We start from the raw sequence: 21606 nt of genomic DNA, 5'->3' as shown, positions 1-21606 counted from the left end.
ATGGATACACAATACTTTGTCCCTTATTATGGTGGTACATATTTTACATATATAGAGAGTACAATCATGACAAATACCAATTCTTTTTTAAGCTTCATATCATGTCGGTATGCGCAAGGGTATCCGGACATACTGGTTGGCTTCATTCATACATGGTCGAATGAATAGGACCGCAATCTGTGGTTTTGCTGCCTCGCTAATGGACAGTTGGCATAACGAATAGGTTTGCATTCATTTAGTCACTCTCCTCGTCGGAGCCTTGTGACTTCTTCTTTCGTTTTGTGCCTGCCTTTGCCTTTGAACCCTTCTTGGCATCCTTGGCTGTCTTCTTATCAACCTGATCCTGGATTCTGCTGCGCTCTGAAGCACCCTTGGCTTGAAGTGCCTCTGCCTTCTCATTGAACTCGTCGCTTTCTGGGTCCATTCCAATAAGACTTTCTAGCAACTTGATTTCGTCAGCCCAAATTTGTTTGTCTTCAACTGTCTTTCCGTCTGGGCCTTTTTTATCGATGGGTGTCTCTAGGACCATGGGCATGTTCCGAAAACCATCGTGGTTCATGATGCTGTGGAATGCACGAAGACCAAGGAAACCTGTTCCAATATTGGCGTGTAGATCTCGGTTGGAATTAAAAGGGGCTTTGCTGTCGTTTACTAAGCATGACGGTCAGTTATTGTGAAACAACACAACAATAACCACGCACCATCGGCGTGGTGACATGCGTGCTAAGGAGTAGGCGACACTTACAATGAAACGCTTTGAGATACTTGCACCCGACGATCTCGTCAAATGCCGCCATGGTCTTGTTGAAGGCGTCTGGGGTTCGCAGGTCATGCCCAGCAGCGAAGGCGTGACAAGTATCAATACAGACGCCTACTCGGTCCTTTTGCTCTACTAGCGCAATGATGTCCCTCAAGTCTTCCCACGTTGATCCGATAACATTGCCTGCGCCAGCCATATTTTCTAGGACTGTAATCACCGATTTGGTCGCTTTGTGTGATTTGTTCAGCTGTGCAGCAATTCGTGCAATTGCCGCGGGTCGAGCCTCTCCCCCTGTTGAGCCGGGATGGAAGTTGTAGAGCTTGATCCCAAGCTGCTCGCATCTCTCAAGATCATCAAGGAAACCTTTGTAGGCTTGGCTGGCTTTGGATTCGTCCGCCTGCGCCAGGTTAACGAGATATGAACCATGCGGTAGAGTATGTTCTGCGGCGCTGTATTTGTGCTCTTTGCAGTTGTTGATAAACAAATCTCGTATCTCCGTGGAGAGTGGGGGATTATCCCATTTGCGTTGAGACTTAAGGAAAAGAGCGAATGAGTTGGCTCCAATATGAGCGGCATTAGAGACGGCATTCTGGACCCCTATTCCAAGGACAATCAGCTTTAAGCAAGATAGTCTAGTATATTAGGTAGCAAGTAAAACCAAGAGATTGCGAGATTCGAATCATGTACCCACTTCATTCTCAACTCACCTCCTGCAGCACTAACATGCGCGCCGATATACATCAGCTTCTTAAGTGAAGAAACAGGCGTCCTCTCTGCCAATGGCATTGTGCTTTCCTCAGTTTTGGCTTTTGGCTTCCGCCTCTTAGGTTGTATTGTATCTTGTGAGCCTTGTTCTACTTCGGCCACGGATTCTAACTTTCGTTTACCCGTATTCTTGGATGGCAAAGGAGCTGACTTTGACTTCTTGCTGCTCGTCGAGGAAGACCTGTCGGCCTTGGCGGTCGCTTCATCAGAATCCTCGTTATAGCTCACCACTTGTCGCTTTCTCGGGGATATCCGGGCCATTTCGGTAACTGAATGGCACGTGGCTGCAGTTATATCGGTAATTAGGATATTGCTTCAACTGTGGGAGAAGTCGACCCAGTCAATTTAGCAGCACTTACGCGACGCGGCCTGCGCATCCAGAGTCACGAGATCACGTGGTTAGCTTTCTCTGCAGTCACTGTTTGTACATCATGGCATCAAAGATGAGCAAATCAAGACAAATAGAATAAAGTACTAGAGCATCAACAGAGCGTTTAACATTGAGGCTGCGCTATTGCATTTCTTGAATTGCCAGTACATCTAGTTTACACACCTTTACCCAACCTAATTTGACTGCCTAGGTAGACTAAGTGATTCCCATAACCGTCAAACACCATCAAACTCCAACGAGGGCTTTTGATACTAATTTTAGTTGCAAAAACAAACATTAACCACAATAAAGGAAATTTTCACTTCCAACAGCAAATATGGCGGACATAACAGTTTAGGAGATGATGCGCAACTCTGGCACGGTATTGAAGTTCGAAAATTTGTCCTTGTAAGCGTCATAAAGCCGTTCCACTTCCTCCACGTACAGCTCGTGGTATTTGTCAATGGTGTCTTGAGATGGCTGATCTTCAAGGGGCTCGTTGATTTCTATCGGTCGGCCCACGACAATATTGACAGCTCGACGATAAGGCATCAAACCAACATCGTAGTTGAGCAGGCCGCGACCATGCAGAGCAGGAATGGTAAATTTGAATACCTTCAGAATAATCATTTGGATCTTGTGGACCATAGGATGAGTTTTCGGGCTCAGTTGGTCATATAGGTCATTCTCGCCAAAGCCAATTACTGGCACCAGGTCTGCTCCAGATCTCAATGCCATCTTGACGAATCCTTTTCGCCCTTTCAGAATTAGACGGAGGGTCCCAGGCTGTGCCTGAAGAGATTCTCGAGCTCCGCCAATGACAATTGTGACTGCTCGGCCTTGTCCATCCTTATTCGATCCCCCGTTGGACAAGGTGTTGCGGATGGATTCCTTCGAAACAGACCGTATACCCATTGCTAAGATCCAGTCCCGGTAGAATGGAAGGCGGAAATTGGAATCAAGTGTTAACAGGCTGTTTGTAATGCCAGGGAACTTCTCCGAGAAGCCAAGTGCATTGGTCGCGAAGGCGCACCATGCACCATGGGAAATGATCCCGTGCGGGTGATAACCAAATATGTACTTCCTGTTGGGGGGCAAATCAAATGTCTTGTGAAGCTTGGCGGGGAAGTATCCAGCAAATAGCCTCCAGAGCGGTAACGATCGAAGCCATTCAGATCTGTATGCAAGTTTGCCGTCCATCGCAGCATTGGAGAATGATAGATGAATAAGGTAGGGGACGAGGATTGGCCAGGTCAGAGGGTTCGCACAAGTGAACCAGAAGCACGACACTAATACAACGATGGACATGCAATGAAACAAAACCGCTGCGGTCTGCATCCGACGTTTGAAAGGCACGCGCAGCGGAGCGAATCGAATGCCACCCGCCCTCCAAGCCTCTCTCTCGTGTGCTTCTCGCTTCAGCTCACTTGTGAGGTTGGGGTAAGGTACATAATTTCCGTTAGTTATCTTCTCGTCCTCTTCAATCCCACCGCTCTTGACGGCGGCAGCATAGGACTTGCCATGATGCTTAGCCATGTTGTTTGGTTCCGAGTTTGCAGAGTGGTCCAACAACTCTCCGTTATCTTGCAATGCCTGTTCATCCTCAACGAAACACATTAGCCTAGCCTGGGGAAAATAGAGAACAGTACTGGTACAAAGCCATGGGCCTTCTCACAGATTGAACTTTCGTGTCTGAATCTTCGTAGTCCCGGGGCGAAGAAGTCAGTGTGGTATCTGGATTTGGAACCACTTTAACCTTGTCGGCCGTGTCGTTGTTTGTTACTGGAAATATTCGTAAGTAAGGACAGCCTGTACCAGAGCTTAACGAGTTTCTGCTGTATTGAAGCAGCATCCTCATGAAAGCGGTTCACGAGCCGGGGTCATATGATAACTCCGTCAATCCCCCAACTGCAGATAGCAGCAACCGCAATAAACAGAACTTACTGTGTACCGGCACCGGGTTCTGCGCAATATCGACAGAAGCCATCGCAGTCATCCAACGACAGACTGCCTCTAACAGCCTATTGCTATTCGCTGGTGGTGGGGAGAGAGTGTCACAGCCGCAAATTGGCAAGAAGATTTAAAAGTTTCTCATTCTGTTGATGGGTTAGGTCTGACTTGGATTCCACGACAGATCAAACCAATGACGTACAGAAGGTGGCTGGGCACGTGAAAGGTCAAGTCCCAAGCAGTTGCGGCTGGCCCGGGCGGCAGCTTGACTACCTGTACCTACTAGGTAGGTACCTAGGTAGGTAAGGAACTGGACCCACAATATGTATGACCTACTGAAAGCGCCTGAATGAAGGTCACGATGTATTGTGGTAATGCCATCGTCTCGGAACAGCCTCATGACGTGTTGAAAACAGGGGCAGCACGTGGACTATCTTGTGGCTGGCACAAAGCGACATAACATGCAGGAGTTGTAATCGCAATTTATTCAGGCAAAACCGTTTTTGATCGCGTAAAGAAAGACATCAGTTCCATGCCATCACTTTTGACTGGAGTTGGTGAAAAAAAAAACATCTGTCTTGTATAGATATACAGAGTACAAAGCCCCATGACCAAATGGCCTCCAAAACATAAGATAACATCCGATTGCCGCCCTTTAGTCACAATAGCTACTCATTCCATGCCTTGTCCAGGTCCAAAATCCAGGAAAACAAAACGCCAATTTGTGAGCAATTCTAGGAAAGCTACCTGCATTTCAGTATTTCCAGCTTGCTCGACTTTTCCATAATAGCCTACAAACAGGTCTTAAATTAGTTAAAGAAAGACGTCCGTGGTAAGAAAATTCGTGAATGTCACGTTGTAGAAGTGCCTTCCCGATTATCAAGAAGCTTCTTGAGGCTAACAACCTCCTGATCAAGTGAGACAACCTTGTCTGATAGCGATTTGATCTTATCTTCCAATAATCGGATATATTCCCAAACGCTTGGATCACTTTGCGCAAACATATTGCCGCTATCGCCTGCAGATTGAGCTCCACTTGGAGTGCGGCCGTGGGAGTAGTTGCCAGAATTCGGCGCAACAAAGCCCGGGTGAGAAAGCCCTGGCAACTTCGGCCGCGACTGGCCACTATGTGGTGACTGTAATTCTGATGCTCGCCTGCCCATTTGTTGCTGTTGGTATTGTTGAGACATACTGGGGGATCGTTGCCTTGCAAGATTCGCAGGTTCATGGCCCGGAAGCCCGGGGCTCAGAGGTTTGGGGCTCTCTGTCATACCGGCCTGTGAATACATTCCCCCGCCGCCGCTCCCGCCAGGAATAGAAGATACGCTGGTGTTTGCCGTGTGGCTACTCGCCATGCTATCCGGAACGCTTGATGAACTCGTTGTGCCAATTTGGTTTTGATTCACATTAGGCGGGTAGAGCCCACTTGCTGGTGGTCGCGTACCAGCAGGGGGATACGTGCGAGAATGCACGCCATAGTTATCACCAGAGGAGTGTTGTACACCCATACTAGGGAGACTTTGACGTCTGAGATCCTCATCTTCCACATTTTCGTAGGCGACCCCTGACATGGCTGAGTCTTCGCCTTCGCCGATTGCCCCGTCCAACTCATCACCATCAGCAAAGCTACCCATGCTGGCTCGTCGACCGGCACAGCCTCCCGCTCCTTTACTGTGTCGCGCCAAGGCATCTCCGCGCGCAAATTTTCGATCACACTTTGGACAAATGTGTGGTTTTTCTCCAGTATGGAGCTTACCATGTCGCTTCAAATCATGGAGTCTGCGGAATCGCATCTCACATTCAGTGCAAACGAAAGGTTTTTCCTGGCTATGGGTCAAGAGGTGACTCTTGAGATTATGGTGGCGTGTAAACTCAGTGCTGCAATACGGACACTTATGTTTCTTGCCACTAGATGACGTCGGTGAGCTCTGAACGTGACCTGGCATCGGAAAGCTCATGCCTCGAGCTGGTGGGTCTGCAAGGTTCGCAACCGTTTGTAGAGAGCCGGGATACGACAAAGAGCCAGGCTGTGGTCTCTCATCTGATGAAGTTATTTGTTGGCTTTGTGCTTGATCGTTCTTGTTCGGATCCAGCTCCATTGGCGCGGGACTCTCTGTAACAGGAGCAGGCGGTGCCGCATTTGTAGTGACTGGTGGGCTGCCTTCGTCGCGGTCACGATCATCTGTGCGAGCGATACCGCCAGCAGCCATCGAGAGCGCAGTTGCCGCCTTCGCCGCGGGCTCCATATTCGCCGTTGGAGCAAGTTGGGCGTCGGAGGGACGGCTGATCGATTGAGCAACACCAGACATTAGAGACTCAAGTGCTGAACGAGCTGGGTTGGGGCTGGTGGAGGGAGGACTACGTGCCTGCTCCTCGATCTTTTGCAGACGTTCGTCTTCGAGGGCAGCGGCGCCAGTGAGGGGAACGGCCGATCGGTTCGTCGTCGCAAGGGACAGTCGGGCGACTTTTGAAGGCGATGCGATTGAATTGGAAAGCTGAGCAGCCCGAGATGGCGGTGACACGGACTCAGATTCGCGTCTTCGTTTAGCAAGTCTCACGATCTCGTCAGCCGGGACCTTGGCAGAAGAGACCAGACTCAAGTGGCTCTGCGGCGGGGACTCGGTTGCAAGACCACCAGCGTTTGATGCCATAGAAATACTGATTCGGTATAAATTAGGAATTGACGGAGAAGATTCGACGATGCCACGCGATAAGTTACTGTCGAGATTCCAAACAATTTACTTCATGGAAGCATGTTGAGGCTGCCGTTACCCATGTGTGGCTGAAGAACGTGGCGAGAGCTGTGCTAGTTTTTTTTTTTTTTGTTCCGTCTGTTTGTTTTGACGATCGAGAACGACCTGTGGTGGCAAAAATGATGAGGGATGGGGATTGAGGTGTGATGGGCTTGAAACCGAGGGGACTGTGGCCTCAAACCAATTTCGGGTCAAATACTATCTGATGGAAAATGTCGCGCGGTGTGAAGATCGAAAGGTGTAAGATGGTAATCAGAGTAAGAAAGGCGAGAGTGCCGGAGGTCAATGTTTGTCAACGCCTCCTGGGGCTGGGGCGCAGTACCAGGCAAGTCTGGCAGAGACCAGCAAGACCTAGTGTGAGTGCCTGTGCCAGTGTCACTGGTAGGTCAGGCAGGACCGGGTGGGTAGGCAGGTACACATGCAACCAGGCCAGACCGAGCAGACTGGCCCTGGACTTCAAGGGCCAAGCTCCGACGCTGGATGGGTGGTCCAGCTCAACCGTCCAGTCTGATTCCGGGCAAACTAATACAAGACTTTCAGTGCGGAAAGAGACTGGAGGGTTCTGAGGAAGCCAGATCCCAGCGAAACGGGCAACTCAGTCAGCGCAGACGCGCCCGGAGGCGCAAGGATCTGGATTGGGTGTGGAAAGTCTGTCAGCATCTGCGCAACGTGAACAAGAACCAAAGCACTACACAGCAAGGTTGGGGAGGGCGGAACATTGGAAGTTGAAGGCGTGAGTCAAGCAGGATTGGGGGAGTGTGGGCATCGGATCGGGGCTGAGGAGTAAGTAGGGAGAGGAAGACAAGGAGGACTGGCAGAAAATGATCGAGGCTGGTGGCGCGGTCAGTAGCAACCAGAAGAAAAACAAGGCAGAACAGAGAGTTGCGCTGGGAAGTGTGGGGGCGAAACAGCCACACGAGCTCTCACCATCCTCCTCAGCATTCAACATGCAGAAACAGTGAATGGCTGAGTTTGACCATGCCATGGTGCATACATGATGCGCGACGCCTTAGCAGATCAAGTTCCATACCAGCCGACTTCTTGATCTCAACGGCCCTTATCCAAGTTGAGTGGCCAATTGTCGTCTGTTTTGTCTCGCACCATCTCCATCAAAGAGGCCCCTTCTCGCGATCTACTTTGCCTCAAAAGCGTCAAATGACGCCGCGGCTGTGGCTAAAGCCTGGTCAAGTGCGTCCTATGTTATCTATACCCAAAGACCCCAGGCCAGGCTCAGTTACTCCATGATCTGCCAGTCCTACGGAGTACAGGGACTACAAGACTTGACCACACATGAGCACACGACCAAATTATCCTTATAGCAGCCAGGTGTTGTTGTCTGATCAATTCATTTTCCACAATAGACGGTTCAAACGACGACCCTCTCGTCCAAAATGTTAGCATCGTCAACGAGCATTCCCATCAACTATTCAACTGGGTTCGAGAATCATGCTAGTCCGTCTCCCATCAATTGATACGTCGGACAAAATGCCGATACCTTTCCGGAATCACTCGCTCTTCACTCGCTCTCAACAATGCCCAAGAAATTCGTACCACGTAACGTAAGGCACCCATTTGCTTGATATTGCCTGACTGTAGCTGACCTCTTCCCACCAAAGTACTTGGGCATGGAAGGTTAGTTGAATGTTGGAATCGCAATCGGCGCTGATCGACAGCGCGGCCAACTCTTTCAACCCAAATACCATGTCAAGAGGAGGATGGACCTTGTGTCGTCATGATAACCCACCTTGCCACACCTTCAGTGATGATATGATGCCTTGATATGAATATGCCCCAATACTTGATTCCGCAGCATCCAATGCCTCTCGGTGTTCGTGCCTCAGAAGCCAGGCTTCGATTACCAGAATATCAAATCCGACCGGCACTGCATTAACGCCAGGTAAATTGGGTGGCTTTTGTGAATGTCGTCTAATCCATTGAAGTTTTTTATATATATTTTCTTTCCGAGCTGCGTCACAGGTTCACGGCAAGTCATTTTCTAGTCTAATTATTATGCAAAATCTGACCTCATAATACACGTCGTGCATGATCTGTGCGAGCAACGCTGCCGTTACACTTCCTGTGGATGAGATGCGGCCATGCTACCCGTACATCTTACTCTGCTCCGTAACAGTTAGTGAATTGTTCCGTTTTGGTTTAGATGGAGTAAGGGTACTCCGTGCACAACGGAGCTTAGTATTGACTGGGGTGAAGACAGACTAGGCAAATAGTTCCTCGTCTTGAACTGGCCCGTTCAGTACGCAGCTCAACGAGAAGGACTCCTTTCGTGACATATGTACTGCCACTCAAGAAATTCGAAGCTGACGATATGGCACACCAGAGCCAAATTTTGTGGTATGGGTCGTACAAAGTCTTGTTTTCGAGAGCACGTTGACATGTAGTATCTCGTAGTCATCGTTCTCTTTCCACTGACACGGATTTCTGCTTAAATACATGCAAACTCAGCTACGAAGTGACTTGTATTGTTTGATCAGCCCTCTTCCAACCAGCCACACCTGTGCTCCCCTTGTTGACGGATAGAATTTGGACCAGGCCTTTGCCCAGACTTGGCACAGCCTCTCGTGTTGTGTTCTTTGGTTCGCTCATTGGTGGGTCAGTCCATGCTGGCTGGCAACCAGACATCAACAAGCTTGAGCTGACACTGGCCTGAATCCCAGTTCGTTTGGACGCCACATTCAGGTCAGCCCACCAGACGCCAGCCACCATTCGACCCAGTGCCAATTGACTTCAACGTTGACTTGACTGCGTGAATGTGGGAAGGACGAGTTGCTTCAGGACATCCATACTGATTGACTTCAAAATGTCCTGAACTGGTCCTGAGACCTTGGTCTGTTGATAGTATACGGAGTAAACCATGTGTTACTGATTAATACGACAACTCTAAACAGTATTATTTGCGATATTTTGATATTTCCGGATGCAAGTCTGTGTGTTAAATAACTAGCGGCATGTTGTTGATACATTTCCAGCTTGCTTTCAATGTTGCCGAAATCGCCTCATCAAAGCCAAGAGGCAGTGGTCTCCCGCAGCATGGGTCAAGTAGTACAACAAGCTGCAGGCGGGTTGTCTAACAACCAAAAAATTGACCAGGGTTTCTGAATAGTAGCATCCCGATAGGAATCAGCTGTGTATTTCGACTTGCGGGAAGACGTTGCACGAGTCCAAAAAAAAAAAAAAAAAATACTCCTGATTGGATTATGTCGAAGTGATGAGTGCACATCAGCAGATGACACTTCTATGGTCTTTCTCGGATGAGAAAGGGGTCAAGGTGAGCCAGCCTACTTAAGTACCTAGGTTTTATGTCAACAAACTAACTCTGGAGCCCCAGGAAATCAACCCGGTTTTGTTCGACGCCGAACAAGTGGGGAGGTCTGGTGGCTTCTGATCAATCGTTGGAGATGCACTCCGGCAGTCTTTTGCGCTGCAGGAGAGCACTAATTATAAAGTACCAGTTGACCAGGATTGACGTGGACCAGACTTCAATGTTTCTCGGATGGCACGGGCTAGCCACAGCTGAGCCACGGCGAGACGTCATCGGTCTTCAGAATTGCTCCATCCTCTCTCCCTGTTTGATGTTTGCAACAGCCGAGACAACTTTAGAACTTACCACCCTGACTACCGGGTACTCAGTACGGAGTACTGACTGCTGGGCTGGCCACAGGCCAACATTGAACCCGTATCTACTCAAGCACACTACATGTATGCGCTTGGACTGCTTGCTCGGTGCACTATTCTGGATGAAGTTTTAAGCAATCGCCACTAATGAACAACAACATTTGAACCGTCTGGTCCATTATCGAGACCCTTTTTTCCCCTTATACTCACCAGTGTTGCCTACCCGGGATCCCTTTATTTAGCCCAACTCAGTGGTCCATTGATGCCAATCCCTTCGACCAGCGCCACAGTGAAAGAACTCTATAATCAGTGCCGCAATGTCAAAGGTTTTGACCTGAATACCTCTTAGCCAGTTGACGAATGTATCCTCGCCGACTTTGGAATTGTCTCATTTCACGACTGGTCTGTTGTAACTGTGTAAATTCAAGGAATCCGCGGAAATTCTGATGACGCTACTCAACAACAGCATGGATTGGGAAAGGCAAAGTAGACGCACCAACGAGGACAGCCAACTCCTGGATATCATGTTGGTACCCCGTATATGGTCCGGTATCCTCAATTAAAGCCCCCTCCCTTTTTTTTTCCCCTTTCTCTCTTCCTGTCTCACCGGAATGGCCACATAAAGTAACGCAGAACAGATGCCTGGGAATGACAGCGATTGATGCTCCACGGGCTTTAGGATACTTCGGACACTACCTGCGTAGTAGGTGTAGGCAGGGCAGACCACCAGAGCGATTTGATGAATTTATAGCGTACCTCTTCCGTAAGCGAGGTCGTGAAATGATGAGATACTTCCACGCCAGATCACCAACACCACGATATTGTTGTCCGTTGCATTGCCGTGCAGAGAAGGCAAAAACGCTGTATACTCATATCTAAACATTGTCTGGAACTTTGACAAGTCCACCGATGCAAGATTCTGGGGAGGTCAACTACCTTGCATGTGCCAAGCAAGCAGTGCAAAGTCTGTGGAAACTACCAGTTGACGTCTTGTCGTCGAATACCAGCGAGCGGCAAACCGGCACGAGGGGCCGTGTAGCAACCTAAGATCTCGGCACCTTGTGCCAGCTGAAGGACGAGCAATGACGAAGTGGATGTTCCGGATAGAAGCCGTCGAGTTGAGTCAACATTTGGCACATTCCACTTGGCGTAAACGGCGGAATACTTACTGGGTGCCCGCGGTAGAGCATACACGTAATGGAGAACGCAGAGTATTATGTACAAGACCCTCATCCATCGGTGGTGCTAGCTTCGATTGACACTTGAGGCAGATGTATACAGATGGACTGGACCAAGATGGAAATGATACAGCTGATATCCTGCTGGCCTCGAGACAAAGGTTGACTTACCCTATATGACAACAACTACGAGGAATGAGACTGACTGATCATTGCTCCTTGTCCATACTCCGTAGACCAACACCATGTTGACGGGGATGAAATGGCTCGCCCCATTTTATATCGCAAGACCCCTGCACGTAATGAGACCGAAGAACAAGCCTGTTTCAGATGCTAACCATCATCCGAACTTGGCATGGCCTACCGGGGTCGTCACATTTACGAGGATCTACACTCGTTCTCCCTGTCAACACAGGGAGTGACCCAAGTTGCAAAATAGCCAATATTACGGTGTTGACATCTTTTGCGGTGTGTGTACTGCTCCAGAGTCCAGCACGTCAATATCTTGTGCTATGTGTGGGTGCGGCGTGAGAGATTCGTCAACAGCAGCGGTTACCAGCACATCCCTGGGGGCAGAGAATGCAATTCGAGGTGGCAAGATTGAAGCACTTGAGCTTAAAAGATATAGAGATTGATATAAATTAGAGCAGCTGGAACCGCCTGGAAAGACCACCCAAGACAAATCAAATGGCAAAATTTCATTAGGCATGGGCATGACCGCCTCCACATATGAAGAAAGTGAACTGAAAGAAAGCCCTCTGCATGGCGACGGACAGAGGCTATGCAAAGGAGGTGTCCTCCAAGGCAAATTTAACTACCTACCTGGTATGTAGCCGAGGGTGCGTGGATTGACAGCCTGTGATGGTATTATTATTAGGTGGGAAAGAACTAATTTTGCTCAGTCTCTTCGTCTGGTGATCCATGTCGACGCAGATGACTGAGAAGGGAAAGGACGGTACTAGCGAGGGCTAAAAAAGAGCCAATCATGGAAGGAGGCAGAGTCACTGCAAGGGGACCTGGCTCTCGCCAAGCTTTGTGTTATGGCGCTGAACATTGAATGCCAGGCGATTATTGGCCTTGGCCACCAAATTATCAGCGGCCTTGGTTCTTGAGTTCCTTGGCCCCTTTGTGATTTGACAAAGACTGAGGTCTTTGTGTTGCAAATCAGGAGCTCCCAGCCACATCGCACTAACAGAGGGTACCGAACGAGTCCAACACCAGACAAACAACGACTCCCTAAAGCGGACTAGTGCCAGGCACCCTTGCACTAAATCCAGGTACGGGTCAGCAGGCAGCCCCTGAGGCTTGTGGCCCTGTCCCACTGGATACCTAGGTACCTAGGTAGGTAGGTACTTGAGCTCGTAGTGGCTAAATGTTGGTACCAGACGTCTTCGTAAAGTCTATTCATGTCGCTTGCAGGTGTTATGTACCAGACTGTGGACTTCAAGTCATGTACGGAGTACGGAGTAGGGGATACGAGAGTACTACGTGGAGAGTGTGGTATAAATATTTCCCGAACACTGTAATAGGGACTGGAGCAGAAGAATGTGGACAATCGAATTGATTCTCTTTGTGAAGAGGCCCAGCCTACGAACCGCGCATGCTCTGTATCCCGTCATTCAAATATAACAGTTACGCACAGTGAGTAAATCTCCATGTCTGGTCTGGTGCATCAGTGTTGACTTTGCTGTACCTAGCCCAAGGTCAGGTAATGAAAGACCTGATGCCCTCATGTATTTTGAATGCCTTCAATGACTGAACTGATCATACTGCAAGCACTAACTCGGTTCATTCATTTATAATACTACCTTGACAGGTATTTTGCCTCCCCAAAGCAAAGCCAGGTGGTGAAGCTGTTGAATGGACGTATGAATGAGGCTTCCGGCCAAAATCCTTGTTCATCATCGTTCCTGTGGCTGCATTTCAATGCCGATCGCCCATTTTTGGAGTGATGAACTGAGCAGTGCAGGATGATGAGCAAAGAAAGAGGTACAAGGCATTCTGACTACAGTACCACGCGTTTAGCTGTAGGTGTGCATACCAAACAAGTACAGTCGTCCTGACTGGCACGTAACCCAGGCGTGGTGGCGTGTCAGAGGTTCAGGTAACAAGGTGTGGGCAAGCAGGCGTCTCGTCGTTTCCCACACCCCCCCAGATGTCCGCAGAACCTTGCATTTGTATTGGATGGAGCAAAGAACAACCGCCGAGGCCACACCCCTGAGATTGCGACAACCAGGCACAAATCATTAATTTCCCTTCCCGGTCATGTTTGGACAATAACCCTGGCAGCCCCCCCTTCCTTCCAGTGCTTGTGCCCATGGCCCAGTCCAAGCGGCTGGTAGGTGATTCTCATTTACAATGGTCGTTGCTCCATGTCTCCTCTCCTTTTTGCCTCTTGCTTTCTGTTCACCGGCTGTCGTCTTCAACTTCATTGCGTTGAGTCCTTTCCAACTGAGAGTCTCGGCTCTCTACCACGCTCCTTTAGCACTGGTCCATCGCTTCATCACGCTCGCTATATTCAAATTTGTTTGACACGAGTCTTGCAACTTAATAACAACCTTCATACTATCCACAGGTAGGTTTCCATTGAATATCGCGGCAAAACCGTGCCGCCAACTAATTGAGTGCACATTGCTACCGGGTTCTGAAATATGAATTATGCTGCTGCGCGCCGAACATGTCCATGCTCTTCTACTGGTTGTTCCAACACTAATTCGGAGACTTTGTTTATCAAGATATCGACGAGAACCTGTCCACCACATTTACAATGAAGAATCTCGTTCAACTCACCATCGCGGCCACTCTAGCGATTGGGGTGACTGCCAATTCGCACCAGCATCTTCACCGACACGTTAAGAAGGATACCGGCTCCAAGGTCGAGAAGCGTGCACCCGATGGTGTAGTCTGGGTTGCTGGCCCTACTAAAACGGTGTACCAGCTCGATGGTACAATTTTGCCAGCCGATAAGGCCGAGGCTGGTTTGAAGAACGGTGAACTCGTCGCCATTGGCGAAACAACACCTACTTACACTCCCCCACCGCCCCCGAAACCGACATCGACCAAAGTCCAGAAACTTGGAGCCCAATTCATCGAACAGTCTAGTGCACCTCCTCCACCGAAGTCAACTGCTCCCCCTCCTCCTCCAAAGAACAGCCCGGCTCCCAAGCCAAGCCCACCGAGCGGAGGCACTGGCCTGGATGCAAAGTTCCCCAGTGGCAAAGTGAAGTGCACCGACTTTCCATCCGAATATGGCGCCGTGGCACTTGACTATCTTCAGTTGGGAGGATACAGTGGTATCCAGAATGTCCCCGGCTTTTCTTTGAAAGTGTCTCTTTCAATCAGCACTATCCATACTGGTGTGGCTGGCGACAAATGCAAGTCGGGAGGGATGTGCTCCTACTCCTGCCCGCCTGGCTATCAGAAGACACAATGGTCTTCAGCCCAGGGAGCTACTGGCCAATCCATTGGTGGTCTGTACTGCAATGATGAGGGATACCTTGAACTGACCCGTCCAACCGTCCCATACCTTTGCGAAAAGGGTGCTGGTGGCGTCTATGTCAAGAATGACCTGAAAACGGTTGTATCCACTTGCCGAACTGATTACCCAGGAACTGAATCAATGGTCATTCCGACTGAACTTCAGGCCGGACAAACGCTGCCATTGACTAACCCTGATTCGGCGACATACTATAAATGGGACGGCAAGGACACAACTGCTCAGTACTATGTCAACAAGAGGGGCGTTGCCGCTCAGGACTGCTGTGTCTGGAACTGCCTCAAGGACCCTAAGGCCTGTGGTAACTGGGCTCCCATCAACATTGGTGTTGGCAAGAGCGCCTCCGGCATCACCTACCTCTCTATCTTCCCCAACGCCCCGACCTCCATTGCCAAACTGGACTTCAACATTGAGATCACCGGTGATGTCAGCATAAAGTGCGCTTATGTGAATGGACAGTTCGTTGGGGGCTCCTCGAATGGTTGCACGGTACGTCTTCATCATTATTTGCGTGGGATTTCTTATTGTACATAATGCTAACTCGCTGTGCAGACCGGAATGCAGCCTGGTGGCAAGGCTGTGATTCGATACTACTAAATCGGACATGCCGCTGCCGATTGGTTGCGTTTCACCTAGGGTTTTGGATCTTCATATGCATATACTTCCAGATAAGGCTCCGATTAGAGCGGGAGATGCCGAAAGAGCTCTGTCCAGGCTGCCAGACTTCCGGGTATCAACATCCAATTTTAGAGGCTCGTAAGGTGGCAGACAGCAAGGTTGAGTGCACACAACCTGGGCAAAATCATACCAGAGGTCTTCTGCGCCCTAAGCCCTGGTCTGCTTGACCCGGTCTCTTTGATGGATGCTCCAGGTATTGCTCTTTATTTATGTGATGTTAGTTTTTTTTAGTTGTTTTTCAATACAGTTGGGTTTCCTTTGCAATGCGGCACCACCGTTGCAAGTGACGGCACCGCCTACGAAATATGTCTTGTCACCGTAAGCGCAGTCCGCACCCGTAATTTAGAAAGACGGGCATGGAAGTAGTATGTGTGAGTGGAGTTGGCAGTGCATCGTTTTAATTGCCCAGTTTACAAATCTGGCTGCTGCGGGTATCATGGCACGATAACCAATGCATCAAGGAGGTAGGTAACAACCGGAACGGTGATATTGGTGCATTCTTTTAGTGTACAGAGTGACTAGCTAGCCGAGCCGATTTAAATGCTGGCTATGGATCCTATCTATATTCTTAAATGCATGGTGCTATTCATATTTGGGGATGCATACTCTCGCCTGGTACTTTTCAGAATGTTCGTGCCACAAACGACAGCCTCCTAAAGACCCTAGTCTGCAGGTGGAGGGGGCTACATGAAAGACGCCAGGAGGATACCTCCCAGACCGTTAAGACCCATGCAGTCCTTATAAATCTTCAGGCCGTCACCGAGTCGTGCCCATGGCGAAGAAAAAGAACGATAGTCGCGAGTTGAGTGTCGCATTCCACACGGTTTCGACAGCTTTGGTGTACTAGCTTAGGCTATAAATTTTGATTGAGGTGTTGGGGTAAGCTGTAATAACCATGCACTGTATAGTTGTCGAAGTGGTAGTTTCATGGTTGGGTCAAGTGCTGCCAGTCGCGCAGAGCCAACGTCATGTACTCATACCATGAGGGTTGCACATGGGCGGCCAAGGTAGTAGCTACCGAAAGCCGAGTCGTTGGTCGGAGTCAAATACATGGTGACGTATGCCGAGTGGCATGTCCGGGTGATAAAGGTCGGGGAGGTTTTAAGTAGCATATTTGCCTTTGGATTGCTGTGTATGGTAGAAAGGTTTCCCTCTCGGATCGCATGATCACATCTCCATCGGCGTCCCTACTGCTGCCTCTCTGACCCTGCGTATTTCGTCATTCCGTTCCTCATTCTCTTCTTTTAGTCTCTCCTCAACTTCGTGTCTAATAGCACCTAGGTCGGGGGGGATGGCCTGCATTTGAACACTTGGGGCAGCCTGGACAAATCGAAGTTGTTCAGAAATATGCTGCACAATCTCCTGTAGGCGCTTCTGAGGATTACGATTTTGTCGTGGCTCGCCCAATATCTGCTCCAGTGTAGGGAAAAGAGTGTCCTGTCTGAATTGCTCGCGCCAAGGGGTGTGCTGGGGAAGCAGCGGGTTGATATTGTCCTGACACCCTATCGCAATGCTAGTTTCATAGGTCCAGGCGCGAGCAACGTTGCGAGGTGTATAGCCACCACCACCAAAGAGAATAAGGGGAAGTCCTACTTTCTTGCAAAACTCAACACATGCGCCATGACCCTGCACCTGGAGGTTAAAACGGCCAAGCCTATCCCCAGCGAGAGAATCAGCACCGCATTGCAGGGCAATGGCACTCGGACGGAATTTCTCGACAATTTTGCCAATAATAGAGTCAAACAACATGTCGTACTGCTCATCAGTGATGCCGTCGTTTAGTGGTACGTTCACAGCATGATGGGCTCCAGGGTTATGCTCGTTTTTCGGTCCATTGTCATCCAAGGCTCCGGTGCCTGGGAAGAAGTTGTTTGGATCGTACTTATGAAACGATACAGTCATAACACGATCCGTAGAGAAGAAGGCTTCCTCAACGCCATCACCATGATGCACATCGATATCGATGTAGAGAACGCGTGGGTAAAAACGTAAGAGTTCCAGGATAGCAACAACAATGTCGTTGATGTAGCAGAACCCAGATGCCTCTGCCTTCTTGGCGTGGTGGAGGCCGCCCCCCCAAGCTATAGCAATGTCCGACTGTTTAGACGTGATCTTGCGGGCCGCGTCCAGCGCACCGCCGGCTGACATGGAGCAGTAGTCGTACAGGCCATCAAATAGTGGACAGTCGGAGCCACCGAGGTTGAACTTCAGATCCGGGTTGGAGTTCTCCAGGTCCCGGGGAACAGGCTCAGGGAGGACGGTGCCAAGAAAGTCTAGATAGTCGGTAGAATGAAATGATGCCAACTCTTCGTAAGTGGCCGCGCGGGAGATGTAGTTGTCCATTGCAAAAGACATGCCGTATGAGTAGATAAGACTTTTGGAAAGAGTGAGGCGCCACGGTTTCATAGGATGTGTCATGCCAAAGTGGTGTTTCTCCATATCCGGATTGCAGTGAAATGAGACATTATACCCTTTGGGGCGAGTTATGCCGGATTCTTCAGCAAGACGTTTGCACTTGTTGTAGAATTTGGCATTATCCATCTCGCTCGCAAGCCCGAGCGGGCTGTTGTTGTACTCCTCCACAACGACATCGTCGTTATCAACATCCAGCTTGTGAGGCAAGTAGTTTGGTTTGGGCACACGGAAACGATAAGGATTAATATCCATGGCGGAGGAGTTGCTATCGGCTTCCCCCAGAATGCTCACTCAGGGTCTAATTCAATGTGAAAAGGCGATACGTTGATGGTAGTTGCGTTGGGAGTCATAAAGGTGCGTCAGTTCTATGAGTAGTGACCGAGAGAGCACGCGCGCGTCATCTAGAGCCTGTTAGCAAAGACGCGACGCTCGAACTGGTCGACGGAAACTGAAGTCAATGACTAATGAGCCCAACGATACCGATTGTTGGTGAAGTTGTTATGATGTTCTGTGCATTTTGGGATTGATGAGAGGCCAGGCAAGGGCCCCCGAAAGTCCACCGCGCTAGTCCTCTTCGGGTTGCAGCCACGCCCACCAACTTCGCAGGTGTCCAGCCAGTTCTGATAAAGCCAAGTTGAGTTTGGCGCAAGGTGTCTGGTACCCCGTATATCTGGTACTTTCGCAGTGTCAAAGGGAGATGACCTCAGGACGTAAAATTTCTAGTCATGACTAAAAAAATAGACAGTACTATTGGTTATTATTCCTGCCTGAACAAAAGTAGAATCGATTTGAATGTGAATTATAGAAGGGGCAAGTTTACGTGGCTGCATGATATCTAAGTCGGCTCATTGAAAATTGACTACCAAATGGCCTGGTACATTAGACCTGATAGAGACATGACATCGGACATCTGGAGTCTTGTCCAAGTCCCGAGGCTGAGGAACAGCGCCAATGTGCGTGCCCACATTTCCAAGCTCAGTTGGTGCTCTGCCTGAAATTGAACGTTCCGACATCAACTCCCGCACTTCGTCTATATCCCAACTTCAATCATCGCTCTCCCCCCAAAATAACAGTTGCCATATTTCCTTGCAGATATCTACACCTCCAGCCGCTGCCAACTAAAAGAAAATTCCGGTCCGCATTTCTTTATCAAGAGCTCTGAACTCTGCCATTTTAGTTGACATTAAGGTAAGTCTAGGCCATCTAGCAGTCCGGTCATGACCACAGATTGTGGTCTGGCCTACATCCCGACCCTTCGAGGTGTTTGCCACCGACTTCGCACCTGCACGCGGTGTCTGTCCCTGCCTCTCCTCTGTTCCATCAGACGCAGCTTGTGTATATTTACCAAATACTGCCAACGCTGCTGCACTTGACCGGCCAGCATTTGCCGTCTGTCGCACGCCGTCATCTGATTTCACTTGGCTTTCAAGGCTGTGCTTGTGCTGGTGTTGCTGGCCCCAGCATTTTTTGCTCCGGACAGCACTCACATGGACCAATCTGGTGGGCCGCTGCCTGCTCGAGTCCATTTGGTGGATGGAGTCTGGTTTGGTCTGGCATGGTTTGCCTGGTTGCGAGGCTGTGTGGTCTATGCCAAGTTCAGAGTGATGCACCACTTAAGCCGGCCCAAGTGGGCAAAGCCTGCGTGAGCCGACTCGAAATTCAATATGGTCAAATCACTTCCACCTCGCATCATCCCAAATCCTTCAATCGTGTCCACAGGGAACCTCAAAACGTTTGAACCCGGTCACTTCACCTGCTCTCTCTCTCCCTCTCTCCCCCGCTTCAACATTGGCTGAGTAGTTGGCAAACCTTCTCAACTGCCCGCTGCTTTTTTTCTCTCTTTCTCATTTTGAATGCTCTTCTCCCTTCCATAGTCATTTCAACAGTGGTGACCGCCCTTGCGCGGTTCCCCATCGCGCCCATTGCTTTTGCAGTTGCCGGCGACCTGTGCCATGTGTTGAGCGGTTTCGAAACAATCGGTATTTTGAGATTAATGCCATGCCCAGAGACGATCTCTCCATCGATTTTGTCAAGAGGATGCCTCAAGCAGAACCTCTTGACCCCGGGTTGATCCTGGACGACTGGATCAACCGCGTACAGAACCTTCCCGAAGAAATCCGCTTCATCCACGAAGAGATTACGGACAAAGACCGCCAATACAACGAATGCATTCGCATGATAGAAGACCGCGATGGCAAAATACAGAAATGGATCAAGTCCAACGGCAGTCACGAACACAATCCCAAAGAGGACCTGCTGCGCGCTCAGATTCGTGACAATTTCGCCAAGGCAGACAAGCTCGCCCAGGACAAGATCGCGTTGACACAGAAGCTTCAGCTGACAATGGATAAGCATCTGCGCAGTATTGATATACAAATCAAGCTATTGTATGATCGCGCCGAACCCGGCTTCACAGATCCTGACGAAGTACCCTCGCTGCTACGTGCAAGCGCCGCAAACCACACTGCACCTTCAATCCGAGCTATCAATCCTTCTGTAAACATAACTGCCGCCGGGCCGCCCGCAACAGCAGTCACCACAACCCACAGCAACCCGGCAACTACCAGACTTCCCGCACACCCTCATATTCGACATGCACAATCCCAACACAACGGACCACAACACGCTGCTTCTGCACCAGCCACTCCAGCAGCCAGCATGATCCTCAATAGACAACGAGAGAGCTCGGCTGGTCCAGCCACGAAGCGTGGGCCTCGAGCTAATACTGGACCGGGCAATGCCCCTACCACATCTAGCGGCCTTGCTAGACATTCCTCCCTCGGCCCTGGCACACCAAAGGGAGCGTCTGCTTCAGGCGCGGGAAATATTGTACGGGCCGGCAGCGCAGGTCCTCGATCCACTTCTGTCAAGGCTGGATCAAATGCTGGAAGCCGCCGCGGCACACCCACAGCAGTGTCGCGAAAGAAGCCGCCCAACAAATCCTCCCTTTCGCGTGTGAAGAAGGCTTCAGCACGAAACTCACCAGCTTCGACGGCAGACAGCGACCTATCGGAAGCGGAAAGCTTGAGTGGTGAGGAAGAAAACGTAGGGGATACCAGGGGTACGCCCACAGCTGACGGGAAGGATGCCGATGGGGATGATGTCGTTGGAGATGCCGAAGACGACGATGAAGAGGGTGGCGATGACAAGAAGTATTGCCTATGCCACAATGTAAGCTATGGCGATATGGTCGCTTGCGACAACGACAACTGCCCCTACGAGTGGTTCCATTGGTCATGCGTTGGGTTAAAAAGCGAACCCAACGGTACTTGGTACTGCCCGGTTTGTACTGAAAAGTTTCAGCGCAAAGCAAAATAAGTCGTCGGGTTTAGGTAGACTGGTGTGTCTTGTGACGAGCAGCACGAACTGTTATGAATGCTTGTATGCCATCTATATCGGTGCCTTTCATAATGAACAAGGCAAGGAAAGGTTCCTTTTGGCGTTTAGGAGTACTAGGGGATAGTACAGAGGAATGTGTAGATACCCAGTCTCATTGGCCTAGTACAGACGTGCTGGGCGATAATTAGATTCGACTCCTCTTGAACCAAGCTTGTACCGCCTCACAAAGGGACGAATTCGTTTGTGGCTGGGTTATTGCCACGCTGGAC

General features: G+C 49.8%; 8 protein-coding genes across 8 annotated transcripts; 2 read left to right on the top strand and 6 right to left on the bottom strand.

Moving 5' to 3' along the window:
- Positions 1-235: 235 nt before the first annotated feature.
- VFPPC_05491 (DNA-(apurinic or apyrimidinic site) lyase) lies at positions 236-1786 on the bottom strand (the record flags this gene model as incomplete). The annotated part of the gene is made up of 3 exons (XM_018284679.1): positions 236-651; positions 746-1357; positions 1468-1786. 3 exons carry the CDS (start codon positions 1784-1786, stop codon positions 236-238), a joined length of 1347 nt encoding a protein of 448 aa, XP_018141487.1.
- A 463-nt stretch (positions 1787-2249) lies between these two features.
- On the bottom strand, positions 2250-3882 carry VFPPC_05490 (diacylglycerol O-acyltransferase 2B; the record flags this gene model as incomplete). The annotated part of the gene is made up of 3 exons (XM_022428461.1): positions 2250-3497; positions 3571-3677; positions 3840-3882. The coding sequence occupies 3 exons, from the start codon at positions 3880-3882 to the stop codon at positions 2250-2252; spliced, it is 1398 nt and encodes a 465-aa protein (XP_022284260.1).
- Positions 3883-4696: 814 nt separating this feature from the next.
- Positions 4697-6496, bottom strand: VFPPC_05489 (zinc finger protein crol gamma; the record flags this gene model as incomplete). Its single annotated transcript, XM_018284677.1, has 1 exon — positions 4697-6496. One exon carries the CDS (start codon positions 6494-6496, stop codon positions 4697-4699), a length of 1800 nt encoding a protein of 599 aa, XP_018141484.1.
- Positions 6497-11206: 4710 nt separating this feature from the next.
- On the bottom strand, positions 11207-11464 carry VFPPC_17978 (hypothetical protein; the record flags this gene model as incomplete). Its single annotated transcript, XM_022429644.1, has 1 exon — positions 11207-11464. One exon carries the CDS (start codon positions 11462-11464, stop codon positions 11207-11209), a length of 258 nt encoding a protein of 85 aa, XP_022285302.1.
- Positions 11465-14176: 2712 nt separating this feature from the next.
- VFPPC_05487 (SUN family protein) lies at positions 14177-15502 on the top strand (the record flags this gene model as incomplete). Its single annotated transcript, XM_018284675.1, has 2 exons — positions 14177-15394; positions 15458-15502. The coding sequence occupies 2 exons, from the start codon at positions 14177-14179 to the stop codon at positions 15500-15502; spliced, it is 1263 nt and encodes a 420-aa protein (XP_018141481.1).
- Positions 15503-16750: 1248 nt separating this feature from the next.
- On the bottom strand, positions 16751-18250 carry VFPPC_05486 (histone deacetylase phd1; the record flags this gene model as incomplete). Its single annotated transcript, XM_018284674.1, has 1 exon — positions 16751-18250. The coding sequence occupies one exon, from the start codon at positions 18248-18250 to the stop codon at positions 16751-16753; it is 1500 nt and encodes a 499-aa protein (XP_018141480.1).
- An 866-nt stretch (positions 18251-19116) lies between these two features.
- Positions 19117-19524, bottom strand: VFPPC_17979 (hypothetical protein; the record flags this gene model as incomplete). Its single annotated transcript, XM_022429645.1, has 1 exon — positions 19117-19524. The coding sequence occupies one exon, from the start codon at positions 19522-19524 to the stop codon at positions 19117-19119; it is 408 nt and encodes a 135-aa protein (XP_022285301.1).
- Positions 19525-19996: 472 nt separating this feature from the next.
- Positions 19997-21316, top strand: VFPPC_05485 (PHD finger domain-containing protein; the record flags this gene model as incomplete). The annotated part of the gene is made up of 1 exon (XM_018284673.1): positions 19997-21316. The coding sequence occupies one exon, from the start codon at positions 19997-19999 to the stop codon at positions 21314-21316; it is 1320 nt and encodes a 439-aa protein (XP_018141479.1).
- Between the last annotated feature and the right edge of the window lie 290 nt (positions 21317-21606).

The sequence above is a fragment of the Pochonia chlamydosporia genome, chromosome 5 (genome assembly GCF_001653235.2).
Source record: "Pochonia chlamydosporia 170 chromosome 5, whole genome shotgun sequence".
In the NCBI taxonomy this organism is placed as follows: Eukaryota; Fungi; Ascomycota; class Sordariomycetes; order Hypocreales; family Clavicipitaceae; genus Pochonia; species Pochonia chlamydosporia.
The sequence above is the reverse complement of the archived record's forward strand: the minus strand, read 5'-3'. Positions and strand labels throughout refer to the sequence as shown.